Source organism: Malania oleifera, chromosome 6 (assembly GCF_029873635.1).
Source record: "Malania oleifera isolate guangnan ecotype guangnan chromosome 6, ASM2987363v1, whole genome shotgun sequence".
Lineage (NCBI taxonomy): Eukaryota > Viridiplantae > Streptophyta > Magnoliopsida > Santalales > Ximeniaceae > Malania > Malania oleifera.
In genome coordinates this window covers 71,878,438-71,895,100 of record NC_080422.1, presented here as the reverse complement: position 1 = coordinate 71,895,100, position 16,663 = coordinate 71,878,438, and the positions used below count along the sequence as shown (strand labels likewise).

The following is a 16,663-nucleotide window of genomic DNA, read 5'->3' as shown; positions in this document are numbered from 1 at the left end:
CTACACAGTGTATAATAAAATAATAAAAACACATTCTTTTGTTATATTTGCCCCCCCCCCCGAACAAAATGAGGTGTTTCCTATATATATATATATATATATATATATATATATATATAGAGAGAGAGAGAGAGAGAGAGAGAGAGAGAGAGAGAGAGAGTAGAAAATAAAACATTTAAAGAAATATGAAATAGAGTGCAAACAAGGATGAAACCGCTTTATCTAGGATCATTCAACTACACACAAGGCCGGATCAGCCTGCAGGTCTGATTTGAGCAATAATATTTGTTTATAATAAATACCCCCATGAGGTACAATCTTTATATTACATATTGTTTATACCAATTTCTGCCAGCCCAACCCATGTAATTATAAGCTATCTTCAGCAATTCCCTCTTTATTATTATTATAAATAGTACACTATAATTACTGTGCCAAGCAAAAAGCAGAAAAAGGAAAAATTGTCCCCATGTAGCAAGTAATCAAAAGAAGAAGAGAGTTAAAACAAGCAGCAATCCGAACACAAGATGAGTTGCGTCTAGTAAAGGGGAGGGTGCTCCGCTGCGGCGTGGGCGGCTATGGACTACATCTGAACCCCCATTCACTGTTTTACCTCTTTGAACTTCTTTCAAATGGTTCATTCCATCCATCCCCACCTCCTCCTGCTTGCCATCCAACCTGCCTCTTTGTAATTCCGCCACTTTATAGCTTAGATCTGTAAATCATAATCAGAAGCCATATCAGTTGACTCCTTTCCAATCAACAGATCACAGAATCATACATGTATATATACAGAGAGAGAGAGAGAGAGAGAGAGAGAGAGAGAGAGAGAGAGAGAGAGAGAGAGAGAGCTAGCTTGTTATGATCATACTCTTGAGAAGATGTTTTTCTTCTATGCAACCAGTGGAGTTTGGGGTGAGAGTGCTGCCTTCACATGCAGAATAATGTGACACAGCTCTTTTGGAGCATATGATGAAGAAAAGCCATGCCAGTAATAGTGCTTTCTTCATCTTTCTAGCTCTCTGTTCTCGATCGAGCTTTAGTTAGGTAGAGGATGCTGAGGAGCGCAGAGTGGAGGGATCTTGCTATATTAATTATAGCTGCATGCCCCTATTACCCATTGGTTTATATATATATATATATATATATAAAACGTAGCGTGTATATGTGTACGGAGAAAGATTTGCCAGAGAGAGCCTTCCATGTAAAATATAGATCTCTCCAATCACAAAATAGTTGTGTTAACGTTAATGCCAGCCCCCATCATTCGAATCCAGGTCAAACAGAACTCTTGTTTACCCAAGTTAAAATGTTATCATAACATCATGTAATATATTCCCTTCCAAGTCTTTCTTATATGTACATTTATTACTATTGAACATGTAAAAAGAGAGACCCATTTCTAATAAAAACAGAAGTCCCTGGGCATATGCTCGGGTGGTAAAGACAGAGTCTCGCAGGCCGCTTGACGAAGAGGTTGAGAGTTCGACCTATCACTCCGAGTACACATCTGCGATTTACTCCTACACGTATGGAGGGCATCGTGCTTGCAAGCGTGGGATTAGTTTCTCTCGTAGGTCCCAGAAGGGGAGTGTCCGCTGGTGATGATAAGGATGAGAGGAACCCAACGTAATAAAAAATATATATGTTTAGAAAACAAACGTACTTACATTTGGTTTGCAAAATCAAACCTAAAATAAATCAAATTTCAAGAATGAAAACATATTCATGCATTTAATTTGCAGAATCAAGGACAAAATTGTATTCTAACCGAAATATGATTCTTGCAAATGGGAAAATCGTTATTTCAATCCAAATGAGCTGGAATCGATCTTCATTCCATGAAATCAGACTCGTTTTATAATATAAAAAAATATATTCTAAAAATAGCAAAAAATAGTAATAATATTAATTATTATTACTATTACAATAAAAATAATAACAACTAATAATAATTGTAGTAAAAATAATATTTATAGTTATAAAATAATAATAACAACAAGAACAATATTAATAATAAAAATCCAAAATAATAACAATTATTATTATTTAAAGTAATAAAAACTAATTATAATTACAGTAAAAATAATATTTATCATGTTAAAATAATAATAACAAAAAAAGAACAATAATAATAATATAAAATAATAATTTTTATTATTTTAAGGACAATAATTATAATAAAAATATGAAAAAAATAAAAAATAAAGCAACTAATAATAATTACAATTGTAATAATATTTATTACTATAAAAATAATAATAAATAATAATAATAATAATTATTGTTTTAAGGACAATAATTATTATAAAAATAGTAGGAATAATAATAAAACTAATAATAATAACAATGGAAAAATATTTATTGCTATAAAAATAATAGTAAGAAAAATAAAAATAATAAAAAAGGAAAAAATAATAATTAGTATAAAAAACAAAAAACAATAATAACAATATTAAAAATAATAATATTAACACTCATAAAAATTACTATTGTAAAATAAAAATATTAAATAATTATATCTTAGGAATTTTTATTAAAAAAAAACGGCTTATTTTTCAATCCATTATAAAAATTATTGAAAGTTATGAAATGTTGGAAAGAAATTGAAAAGTTTCCTATAGTCATTTTATGTTGTTAATCAAATGTAAAATTAACATTTCAAAAATAATTCCATTCTAACTTAATTTCATCCTCTCTTAATTTATTTCCTACTTCAATTTCATTTTACGAATTAAATAAAAATTCTTTTTTCGTAAATATATCAATTTTCATATTATGGTCATTATATTTGAAGGAATGAAAATTTTATAAACTAAACATTATTATTGTAATTAATATCATTACAATTGTTGAGAAACGTGCAACAATTATGATAAGTAGTACAAAAAAAAAACAAAGAGATAAAATAACAAAAACACACAGATTTAACGTGGTTCGGCAGTTTGCCTACATCCACAAGAGTGAGCGGTGGCTGAATTTCATTACTGTAGAAAGTAGTGTTGCATCATATGTATTTATACTAACCCTAGTCGTACACAGGTATTGGAAAAATTCCTCAAATATCCTTGTACCGTACCGCCAACCCATTAATCGTCCTAGCCAATAAAACAATAAATTTAAAACTAAAAAAACTAATGTCGAACAAAATCGTTGACGATTTCATCAAATCGTGGACGATTTTCTTCAGGCTAGCTTCCTAGTTGGCTTCTAGAAGAAACTCTTGATGTACCTACGGAAAACCGTGGACGGATTTCTTCAGGCCAACTTCCTAGTTTTCGATCTTTAGCCTACTTTCTTTGTACACGTGTTCCACTTGATATGAGTCATGTACTACAACAATCTCCACCTTGGCGAATATTCACCCCTTAAGAGAAAAAGAAAACATAACCTAGAACTCCACCTGGGAAAATAGGTTGGGACGCCTCCCATCTAGCATCTAGAGATGTTACTCAAGTCCAAGCAGTGTTTGAACTTATTTGTGGTAACAGATTTGTCAACATGTTTGTTGCATTCTTAGAAGTGTAAACTTTCGTAAGCAATAATTTACCAAAAGAAACTAATTCCCTGATCCTGTGAAACCTCAAATCTATGTGTTTGATCCTCGCATGATATACCTGGTTCTTTTCCAAATAAATGACACTCTAACTATCACAATGCAACTGAACTCCACCTTGTTGAACACCCAGCTCCTTGATCAACCCTATAAGCCACAAAACTCCCTTGGCATCCTTAGCCACTGTCATATACTTTGACTCAATAGTAGATAGTATAACTAGAGACTAAACTATAGACCTCCAACAAATACCCCCCCCCCCCCAAAACAAGAGTGAATACATAACCTGTTGTAGACCTCCTATCACCTAAGTCCCCTACGTAGTCTGCATCCACATATCCCACAATTGAAGGATCACCCTGTTATCTGCCAAACATGATGTCATAGTCTATACTACCCCTCAAGTATTTGAAAACCCATTTGATTGCATCCTAATGTTGTCGTCTCGAGTTTGATAGAAACTTGCTCACCACACTGACAGCTTGTGCCAAATCCGGTCTTGTACAAACCATAGCATACATCAAGTACCCCAATACATTGGCGTATGAAACCTTTAACATGTCTTGAACTTCATCATATGTCTTTAGGTACTGAGCGATAGACAATTTAAAATGATTCGCCAAAGGTGTAATCATCGACTTTGTACTATCCATGTTAAACCTCTCCAATACCCTCTCAAAATAACTATGCTAAGATAACCATAATCTCCTAAAAGCTCTGTCCCTACGAATCTCCATCCCAAGAATCTTCTCGGCCTCACCCAAATCCTTCATATCAAATTCTTTGCTCAACAAAGTTTTCAACTTGTTGACCTCACTCATACTCTTCGCAGTAATCAACATATCATCCATATAAATTAAAAGAAAAATAAATGAATCATCATCGATGCTCTTCACATAAACACAATAATCATACTCACATCTTCTATAGCCACTGCCTTAGAGACTACTTCAGCTCATAAAGTGATTTCCTCAATTTACAGACCAAGTGTTTCTAACCACGTTGACTAAACCCTTCTGGTTGTACTATGTAAATTACCTCCTCCAAATCATCCTAAAGAAAAGTTGTCCTTACATCCATCTACTCTAAATGCTTATCAAATTGTGTTACCAAACCCAACACTGCCTTAATGGAAGTGTGTCTGACCATAGGAGAGAAGATCTTATCATAGTCAACCCCTTTCCTTTATGAGTAACCTTTTGTTACTAGACAAACCTTGAATTTTTCTCCATTTTTTTTTTTTTCTGATACTGCTTCTTTCTTCTTATACACCCATTTGCATCCTATCGCTCTCTTTCCCTCTCGAAGCTCCACCAACTCCCATGTTTGGTTTTTATGTAGAGACTCCATCTCCTCCACCATTGCACCTATCCATCTACTTTTATCTTGGTTGTGTATTGCCTCTTGAAAAGTCATAGGATCTCTGCTACTAGTAATGAGTGCATAAGAAACCAAATCTTCAAAACCATACCTGGTGGGTGGCCTGATAGTGCGTCTGAGTCTGTCTATAGCTATACTATGATGCTTCTGATCTCCTGAGTTAGAACTCCCTTCATTCTTAACATTGTCTTCTCTACCATGGGTCTATAGCTCCACCTACACCACATGCTCATTACTACTGCAATTTTCTGGCACCTATTTCTATTTTTCCTGAGTACGTTGCATAATGGCTTTCTAATAAAAAACCACATCTCTACTAATCACCACCTTGTTTGCCTTCAGATCTCAAAGTTTGAAGTATTTCACCACTTTTTGATACCCTAGAAAAATACATTGTCTATACTTCGCATCAAGCTTCGATCTCTCCTCACTAAAAACATGCACGTAGGCTAGACATCTAAACACTCTCAAACTAGAGTAGTATACGGCGCTGCCTGTCCACACCTCCTCTGCTACTTTCCCACTAGTGCTTCACTAGGTGACCTATTAATCAAAAAACATCACATATTCACTATTTCTGTCCAGAAGTTCTTTGCAAGTCTTGCATTCAAACAGAGACACTGAGCTTTTTCAACTATTGTTTTGTTCATCTTTCAACTACACCATTATGTTCTGGTGTCTTACGTACTGTAAAGTGTCTCTTAATCCCATGCTTCTCACACAACTCTGTAAACTTTGAATCTATGTACTCAGTCTCATTTTCGGACCTAAGACATTTGATCTTCCTTATTGTCTGGTTTTCTACTTCAACTTTCCACAACTTGAACTTGGCAAACGTTTCTGACTTATGCCACATGAACTACACCCAAACCTTTCGTGAGTAGTCATAAAAAAACTCATGAAATATGTATGTCCTCCTCATGATGCTACCCTCAATGGCCCCCAAACATCTGTATGAACATAGTCAAGAATTCCCTCTATCTTGTGTGTGACTGCACCATAATTCGTTTCCCACGAACACAATATCTGCAGAAATTAAGCTTACATGTTTTGAAACCCTTCAATAGATTTCTCTTATAAAGTTTCATCATCTCATGCTCACCTATATGACCTAATTGCATATGCCACAAGTCTGTACTGTCTAACTCATACTTTACAGCTGCAACTCCACCTACAACTATGGTACCTAGTAGTGTATAAATATTTCCTACTAATTATTGCCCCTTCATCACCATTAAGACACATTTACTCACCTTTATTACACCACTTGTGGACTTGTAATTAAACCTATTACAATCTAAAGTGTCTAATGAAATTAGATTCTTCCTTAAATCCGGTATATGTCTAACATTACACAACATTCTAACAACACCATCAAATATTTTAATTCTAATAATCCCTATTCCAATAACTTTGTATGATGCATCATTAACCATCATAACAGAACCAGAATTTACTAACTTGTAGGTGTTAAACCAATCTTTATTAGGTGTCCTGTGATAGGAGCATGCCGAATCCAAAATCCAAGAGTCTGTGAGACGATATGAACTGGATGAAACAGAAAGCATATCCCTTTCACAGCTCTCTAAGTCTTCTTCTTTCACTACATTTGCAAACTTTGATGGACCCACTTTATTATTTGTATGCCCTTTTTTTTTTCTCTGGACAATCTCATTTTATGTGCCTTTTTTCTCCGCACTTATAACACTATATGTCCTTCCTCTTTTTTGATTTAGACCGAGATTTATTGTTACTTGATCCGCTCTGAGACTTGTTTCGTCTACGTTTCTGGTTACCACTCACCACAAGCCCTTCACCTTGTAAATTTTCATCACTAGCTTTCTTTCTCTGATGAAATCCTAATAGAGCACTTGTGATCTCCTCTAATTCGAGAGTTTCTTTTCCCCACATCAGAGTTGTAACCAAATTTTCGTATGTAGGAGAATCAAGTAGGGAATTCGGTAACATCAATGTCTTGTCTTTGTCTTCGAACTTCACATCAACTCGCTTTAAATCACTGATGATCTAGTTGAACACGTTGATGCGTTGGTTCATATCAGAGCTCTCTAACATCTTAATACCATACATTTTTTTCTTTAGATAAAGCTTGTTCGTTAATGACTTGGACATATCCGACTTGCCAGTTTCAACCAAATTGTCGCCAGTGATTCCTCATCCATGACGTGATGCATCACGTCATCAGCCAGACAAAGTCTAATAGTTGCCACAATTTTCGCTTCCATTTCCTTCCAATTTATGTCATTCATGCCTTCCAGCTACTTTCCGTATAACGCATTCATCATGCCCTACTGCACTAACAAATCCTTGACCCTCCTCTGCCATAAATTGAAATTTCCAAATCCATCAAACTTAATCATGTCGACTTTCGCAAAAGAAATCTTAGACATCGCAACCTAGCTCTAATACCAATCGTTGAGAAACGTGCGAAAATTATGATGAATAGTATAGAAAAACAAAGAGATAGAGTAACAAAAATATACGGATTTAACGTGGTTGGGCAGTATACCTACATTCACAAGAGTGAGCGGCGGCTAAATTTCATTATTATAGAAAGTAGGGTTACATCATATGTATTTATATTAACACTGGCCGGACAAAGGTATTAGAAAAATTTTTCAAATATCCCTGTATCGTACCACAAGGGCACCCATTAATCGTCTCGGTCAATAAAACAATAAATTTTAAACTCAAAAAACTGATGCTAAACAAAATTATCAACGGTTTCATCAAATCGTGGACGGTTTTCTTCAAGTCAGCTTCCTAGTTGACTTCCGGAAGAAACCGTTAATATACCTATGGAAAATCATGAACCATTTTTTCATCTTATTTTTTTTATACTCGTGTTCCACTCGACATAAATTACAACAACAATTATATAGGCACTTAGCCTGGGCGGTAATATTTTCAAATTAATGGTAATTTATTAAAGGGGTATCCTTCCCCCGAGGTCGGTGCAGTGGAAGAGGGCATCCTTTAAAGACGAAGTCAGCAGTGTGCACAAAACGGGCAAAAGGCACGACAAAAGTAAAGAGTAAATGTGCCATCAACCAATAAAGTGGATGTGAATAATTTCTTTCAAGCTGGATTAAGTTTGCTTTTCGGAAAATCTCCCAAGTAGTGCGACTGTCGTTGCTTTGCAAAATCTCTGAAAAGGAATATTAAGAGATATTGCTTAAGAAGAAAGCAACTCAGTCGTTGTACTTTTAAGAAATCTCATAAAAAGATATGCTTGCTCTGGAGAATAGATATGCAAGCAGACGGACAGCGTGGTCCCATTCTGTTTATATCAGTAATGTTCAAAGCACGACCTAATTATATTTGTACTAATATATTAAGTAACACTCACAATTATCTCTTTATATGGAATAAATTAGTTTGAAACATACCTTATGTTTTATTCTATATTCTTATGAGTCTTTTAAAGTAAGCATGCTTATATATTTTATCAATCACGGGGTCTAATCATTTGTAAACAACTTAACGTTTTATAATTTTTGAATTAGTGTTTTGTGAGGAGTAAAAAGAGTATTACAAGAGAAAAAATAGGTTACCTCCTATTGTATAACTAATGAACAAAAATAAATAAATATATCATTGTTTTAATTTAAATAAATAAATAACAAGAAATAATAAACTTCTCCAAAAGTATTTCTTGAGAAAATTCCAAACAGATATGTAGGAAATGTGAACCCTATGAGTACCAAAAAATCTTCCAAAAACATCTTTTGAAAGCTTAAGGGTGACCTGAATAAAATTTGGACGGAAAGAAAAGAAAAATAAAAAAGAAAACCACATAATCAAATTAGAAACCATTGTTATAAAAATAAAATAAAATAAAAACGTTACTTTTTTAGAAACATTGGGTTGCCATGGTAGATTATCCAAAGGTAAAGGGAATAAACATGCCTTTCTTCTTGGAGAACTTTCATGAGAAAGGCAGCAAGTGATATATAGCAAGCCCAATAATACAATTGACATTTCCAAACGATCAAAACTTGAGCCGAGGGAGAGACCATCCTAATGTATATTTAGCAACTCCTAATAATACGTCTATGACTGCTCTAACGTATGTGTATTGTTGCATAATATTGGTATTTTCGAAGCTAAAATTATATCAAGAACATCATAAGTGATGTTAGGTATGTTTTCCAAAGTTATATCATATTCCTCATAAGTGATGTTAGATTTGTTACACATTATTAGAGGGTTTAAGTTCATAACATACAATTCGATACCGTAATGGCACCAAGTAACACACTTGGTTAAATCAGTATCATGCACAAATTCATTAGTTAAGTTCTATAAGTGTATAGCAAAATAAAACAACATTCACAAGACAACCCAGTATTTATAGGAGCAATAGATCATCATGCACAAATTCTCCCTCTTTCATGCTATCCACGTGTTAGATTAAAATACAGTTGACACCCCTAGCTACCTAGATTTTGCAGTTGACAATTCTAACTGCCTAGATTTGTGTTGGACGCAATCAGCATTTGCCACCAAGATTAAAACAAGTTATATTTACAATTATGTGGCTAAAAATATGTCCAGATGTCAACCCATGAAATTACCCTCCAACCAAGCCTCTTTGCCAATTTGACAAGGAGAAACTGCTAAGTAACAACCCGCTTGATTAACATGTCAACATTTCAAGCATTTGACATTGACACTACATTCTATCCACTGGTTAACACTTTGTGTCAAGCATTGTTTTCCCTTAACCATGACTTATTTCACATTCCAGCAACACCTTTACCTTCTTACCTTGCCAACCAAAATCAATCACTGAGAGCAACCTTGTCAATGACCATGTCCATTAGGAGTGTACAAAATTTACCAAAAAATCGAAAATCGAGCCAAAACTGAATAGCTTGATCATTCAATTCGGTGTTCCAGATTCGGTTTTGGATTTTATAAAAACAGAGTTTTGGTTTCTATTTCAGTTTTATAAGAAAATCGAACCGAAAAATCGATAAATATGAAAATAATTTTAATAATATACATTTATATTAATATATATATATATATATATATATATATATATATATTAATATACCCCCCCCCCCCCCCCCCCCAACATTGAAGGGTAAAGAGTGAGAGGCTTGAGAGCTGAAATTTGAAGGGTGAAAAGTAAAGGACAGAGTATTGAGAGAGCCGAGAGGACTAATGAGTGAAGGGCAGCATGCGTAACCCAAGCCTCCCTCTTGAATGTCATTACATACGCGAAGACAGCGGAGAAGAAGGGCATGGTGGTGTAAACGGCCTGATTGAAGGACATGGAAGAAACTTGGGAGAAATGTTGCCGCCGATGCTAGACCCACAAAAAAAGACGCTCAAAGTGGCAGTCTTGACCTTCTGGAGAGGGATGACCTTGAGGAAAGAAATTGAGATGTTGCTGAGGATGGCGCAGGCAGACAAATGGCACATTGTGAGGAAGTTTAGGAAGCTGAAAGCCGTGATTGGAGAGCAAGAAAAATTATTGAGGAGGAAGACGTTGATGTTGGAAGAGTACAAGAGGATGCTAAGGGAGGAGATGAAGAAGGGTTGCTTCGAATATTAATATGGCAACATTTCTTCAAGGGATTTTGCTGAATTGGGAGCTCAGATTTGTACGCGGGGGAAGCTGTTATCAGAGCTCTAATGGCAGAGTAAGTTGCTGGGAACAGTTGTTCAAATTTAATGGGCCAAGCTTGTCTATTTAATTCGGGGAGCTGGGCCAATCTCTCAAAGCCCACTTCTCTTGGGTTGTGGCAGTTAAAGACTATATCTTTTGGGCAATAAAATATTTTGGCATTCTATTTGACCACTTCTAGTTCGGCCAATTAAAGTTTAAAATTGTATATTAATAACCGAAAAAAAAAATCGAAGTCAACCGGAAAAATCGGTTTATGGTTAAGTTAAACCATTGGTGTCTTGTTCAGTTTCGATTTGAATAATTTAAAAATCAATTAGTTTGGTTTGGTTATCAATTTTGCCCAAGGCCGAATCGAAAAGAACCAATTACACCCCTAATGTCCATCCCTAATTGTGTTGAGTTGGCAACTTAACATTTATATGCCCCCCTTTAGAAACATAGACTAACCAACCATGATATTAACCCATAACAAGTTATCTTAAGATACTGTCTTGGCAAGCTACTCAGAAGCATGACACGGTCATTTTAAATCAAATGTTATTTATTACATGTTATAATTTTAAGCATGTAAAGTATAAGGGCTATGTACTATCTGTTAGGACCAAAGGAGTACCTTTTGCATAGTTGATATATATTGTTAAGTACCAACTTGACCCAAAAGTTTAAACTTGCCTACCTACCCATGAGGATTCTTCCAATCTTAAAAAGTGGTATTAGAGACAATGATTCGAGTAGGACTTAAGTGTTCATGAATATGTTCATATTGATGTTGATCATATAAAAGAGCAGCAGTGGATCATATAGGTGCTAATCTCATGGATGAGTGCTCTCATAGTTTTCATGATTGAGTAATGACTCCTAATTAGTTGTATGGCATGGAGTGATTAAAAATAACTTTCGTTTGAGGGGAAGTGGTTGGAAATCACAAGTGAGAGAAGAGATTATTGAGAATTCCACTTGTAAGTTTGTTTCACATTAGAAAAATATAGTAGAACATGGGTGCTTATATGCATTGTTGGACCAAAAAGCTAATTACGTTAACTTTTGAGTCATGCTAGCACTCACCTATGTACGTCAAGTCCATCCATGTAGACTCATTGATCCTAACATAATACATAATTAAAAAAACACTTCAACCTAATAATAAGGTTGCGCTTTTCTATCAGACATTGGTATTTATGATTTCTATTTTAGTATGTTAAAATTTTTCCATGTAACATGACAAATATTTAACCATGCAAAGTATCAATGTTATGCATTAATGCATAGCGAAGGAACCCAAACCCAATCATTAAATATATATATGTCTTCGCTATTTGCCTAGCCACGTGATTAGGAACTAAGAAGAACACACAATCCTCTACTCACATCAAATTCTAAATAGCCAATAAAATTTCAAAATTGTGAATAACTTTAGTGTATTATGAAGATGCACGATCTTATAATTTTATCGATTGTCTAGAATCATACATGATTAGGTAAAACAAACAACAATCCTCTTGCTCCATTTGGTGGACAAAATAGCATAGACTTTGAATGGAATTGTAATAATGTAGAAATATAATAACTTATAAAAGAAAATATATTGACACCATTATAATGCAAATGACTAAATAAGTTCTATTTATCGATCCATGACATTAAATACACAGAAAAACGATCATTTTTTTTAATTTTATAATGAGATTATTTATTCAAACTATATTATATATGTTAAACAAGACAACTAAGAGATTGGAGCTATCATCGGTCAATCAACGTGTGGTGATTGACTTGGCTAATCTCTCTCCAATGGACACAAAGTTTCCTTTCATGATTGAATCTCCTTATTTAGAATGTGTCTATAGCTAGCATTTCCTTGTATGTCGCACTTATCAAGTCTTTCCTTAAATGTAAAACTTTCTTGTATAGTTTTTGCAATTCTATAAATGAAACATGTAGAGAATGGTGTAGGCATCGATTGCTTCGCTGTGTTTATACAATCTTTCATGGTATCAGAGCTATACATGCCAACGCCCTTTCCTACGTACATGTACACTTCCACAAAAATGTCTTCCTTGTCCACCACTTTTAATCCCCTGAATATCAAACAGCTGATTTCGATACAAATGGATGGAACGAACTACCTAAATTGGGTTTCCTGATTACTTCCGATTTTATGAAGTAATGATTTTTTGGGTTTCGTGGATAATACTAAACCATGCGTAGCTAAACTTCTTCCAACCATTGGAAACGTTGGAACTTCCACTCCTAAAATTAATCCATTTTTTCTCCTCTAAACACAGAAGAACCAAATCGTTCTCAATTGGCTGAATGCCACTTTGGATGAGAAGGTTGTGTCAGTAGCCTTTGGTCTTGATACCGCTCGTGCGGTCTGACTTGCCGTAGCCAACAAGTATGCCTTACAGTCCTGTTCCCATATCAACTACCTAAAGTGTCATTTGCAGTTTTAAATCAAGATGATGATTTAATTCATCACGTTCTCAGTGGTTTGAATTCCTCTTTTTCATCTTTTTCGATCTCCATGGGAGTTGTTTTGCATGACAAATCAATGAGTTTTAATTATTTTTCCTTTCAGCTATTGTCCTGCGAAATTCAAAGTCAAAACCAGCAACCTGTGCATGTCCCACAGCCGCATGATGAGGGCACTTTCGCTATGATGGCTCGTCGTCTTGGAGGCCAAAAGAAGTAGAACAAACCCTTTCAACCCAGATTCCTAATCATTCTGAATAGAATCAAAGTCAAGGACCTCCTCAATTCCAAGGAAATAATAATAAGCAGGAGAATAATCAATTTCAATTTCAAGGGAATTTTCAACCACTCAAAAACAATCAAAACCTGAATGGTGATGTTTTTAATCCCTATGCTTGCTAGATTTGCCAAAAGGAAAACCACACTGCATTGGATTGCTTTCACAATTTCAACTATAGCTACCAAGGTCGGCATCCACCCATTCAACTTGCTACCACGGTAACTCACTCAAACTCTCTGCTGGAAGATAATACTTGGCTGGCTGATAGAAGGGCAAACAAGTACATCACCAATGATAGTGCTGATATGGCTTCTCCAATGCCTTATAATGGCTCGGACACAGTTGTCATGGGTAATGGATCGCACAACGGAATGCATACTACTAGAAGGACACAATCCCTCACACAGCCCGTTAGGATATCTGACCCCCTAGTTCTTAATAATCCTATTATCTCATCACCTGAACTCGTCATGATACCTGATCCTCTGGACCTAAATCCCATTGTCTCGTCTCCTAAGCCTTATGAACCCCAACCCCCCTCTCCACTTAACCCACTTATACAAAATAACCCTCAGTCTGACACATTTCCTACGTCATAACCCGTGCCTCTCAAACCACGTATAGTCACTAGATCCCAAACCAGCTCCTCTCGTCCCAAGTAATACATAGACTATCATCTCTTCTATGCCTCTAAACATCCCATAAAATCCTTTCACACTGTGCTTGAAATTTCTAAACCATCTTGCTACTCACTAGCTATTGTGTCTAGTGATTGGCACAGGGCAATGTAGGAGGAGTATTAGGTGCTAATGGACAACTGAACCTAGGAGTTGGTTCCCCGACCTCTAAATAGAAAGGTGATTATAGTGCGCTGGGTATACAAGATCAAGCAGACTCCATCTAGGGCAATTGAACGGTGTAAGGCGAGATTAGTGGCAAAGGGGTTTCATCAAGTTTCTGAAGTTGATTTTTCTAAGACATTCAATCTTGTTATAAAGCTAGCCATAGTCTGAATTGTGTTAACACTTGCAGTGCATTTTGGGTGGAAGGTTAATCAATTAGAATGGTGTTAAGTGATTTACAAATTGTTCCCCCTAAGGCTCCTGCTATATGATGTGACAATGAAAGTGCACTTGCTCTTGTTGCTAATCTAGTGTTCCATGCATGCACAAAATGTAATGCCCCGACCCTCTAGGTAGGCCCGGAGTGCCACTAAACATACATAACATACATTTCTATGATACCATAGATATACATCCCACCCAAATAAGGGAAAATTGGGTGTTCCATACTGAACTGCATAAACATACACAGTGGAAAACATACATCATCTAATACTTACCATAGTTTCTAACTATTTCTCATATACATCCATACATAACTGAAAACATAATCTGCTATGTATTACAGTCCCCAAAAGTGATAGACACTGTCTAATATCTCACCAGCTCTGACAAAGACTATCTATTATCCAAACTCAGCCCAACCGGATGCTAGGCTCGACCTCTCGAAGGACTTGAAACAACATTTGTATACTAGGGTGTGACACTTCTCAATAAGACGGATTATATTACTATCAATGTGTGGCTAGCATGAGATTTTGTGTGTACATATACTACAAACATCTAAATACATTTAATTAGCATTTTAAAACTGTACTACTCTATAAATATGAAAATACATACTACTGGCTCAATATAGCCCTTTTTATAGTAAATATGTTCACATATCCCTAGAAGATACAACTTGGTCTATAGGACTAGCGTCGTCATGCCATCACATACACGTGTGACATGCTTCCCCCCATGATGAATTATGCGGCCCGGAAGCTGGACCTAGCAAATAGTCGGCCCACTAATGTTAAAGTCAAACATAAAGTAATACGATGGTGTCTACTCAATCTGTACCCGAAGGCCGCCCGAAGGCTGAGTCATCCGGAATTACTCCATTGGATCAGGCCCCAGAATCTCTCCGTCAGGGAGTACTTTACCTAGGCCACCAGTCGCCTTTCCCATCCACACTCTATCTGAGACGTGTGGTTGCACCCCTACATACATATAGCTACAGTATCGTGCTTTAACCATGAGATCATCTTAACAGGGCTCTACTATCATATATGGAAATTTACATCATATAAAATTGTAATCATCATTCATTTCATAAAAATTGTACATAATTTTGTGAAAACATCTGCTAGATACTGACTCAGTAAAAATCAACGTATCATTTCTGTCATAACTGGCTCGGTAAAAATTGGCATTTCATAAACTCTGCATTAAGCCGTCACATCTCATCTCTTCTCTTGGCATATAGCCATCATAACTCACATCTCGGCTTATAGTCATTATAGTTCAGTATTACACAAAACCTGCACATTTAATGCCAATTAAAAATGTACTCATGCCACACAAGTTTTTATCTAGCAACTCATGCATAACTCATTTGCTTTAGAACATAAATACTGCTACTAAAACTGGGGTATGAATATCTCCAGGTTGTTATTTTACTAAATATAAACATATAGCTAAATACGGGAAAATGGAAATAATCAACCCTACCATCTTTGGCTGATTTTAAAATAAGTCTATAGTTTGAAATAACAACTTGCCAATTGGTGAAAACATTCAGAAAGACCAATACTATACTTTAAAAATATCATACTTAAACTTAAACAGTTGGTTTTGAAAATAAAGTCTATTAACCGAACCCTAGGCTTGGAAAACCTAAAAAATTTGTAACTGTTTATCTAAAATCCGTTTTAACATTTCATTCCGTTAGAACTTATAAACATAGCTGACGTAATATAATCTCCTTACCTATTTCCTGAAAAACATCTAAGACACTTGAAAATCGAACCCTAATTTTTTTCCCAAATTCAAGAATTCACTCTGCTGGACTTGTAGATATTCGCCCCTTGATCCTCATGGTAACTTTTGATCGTTGAAACGGGCAACGAACAGCAAAAGATCGGAGATAGAGAGAGTGTGGGTGTAGGTTCTAGAGAGAGAAAGAGAGAAAGATATTTTGATTTCTTAACAATGAAGCAATTTTAAATCTATTTATAGACCCCTTGACCTGGTCAAATTCGTCGATGAAATGGCGCCTCGTCAATGAATTACAAAAGGTCGTTCGTCGATGAAATAAGGGCTTCGTCGACAAACCCTAAGCCTGATATTTTTTGGATGTTCTGGATCTCTTCGTCGATGATGCTCTGAATTTCGACGACAAACCTCAAAAGGACCTTCGTCAACAAGAACATGAACTTCGTTGATGAAGCCTGCTAAAATCCCTTTTTTCCTTTTCTTATTTAATTTCC

The 16,663-nt window shown here is 35.5% G+C and overlaps 1 protein-coding gene across 1 annotated transcript; it reads right to left on the bottom strand.

Moving 5' to 3' along the window:
• Positions 1 to 270: 270 nt before the first annotated feature.
• On the bottom strand, positions 271 to 1,099 carry LOC131158130 (uncharacterized). Its single transcript, XM_058112757.1, has 2 exons — positions 872 to 1,099; positions 271 to 715 (listed from the first exon to the last, which is right to left on the bottom strand). Exons 1-2 carry the CDS (start codon positions 1,008 to 1,010, stop codon positions 483 to 485), a joined length of 372 nt encoding a protein of 123 aa, XP_057968740.1. The 5' UTR covers positions 1,011 to 1,099; the 3' UTR covers positions 271 to 482.
• Between the last annotated feature and the right edge of the window lie 15,564 nt (positions 1,100 to 16,663).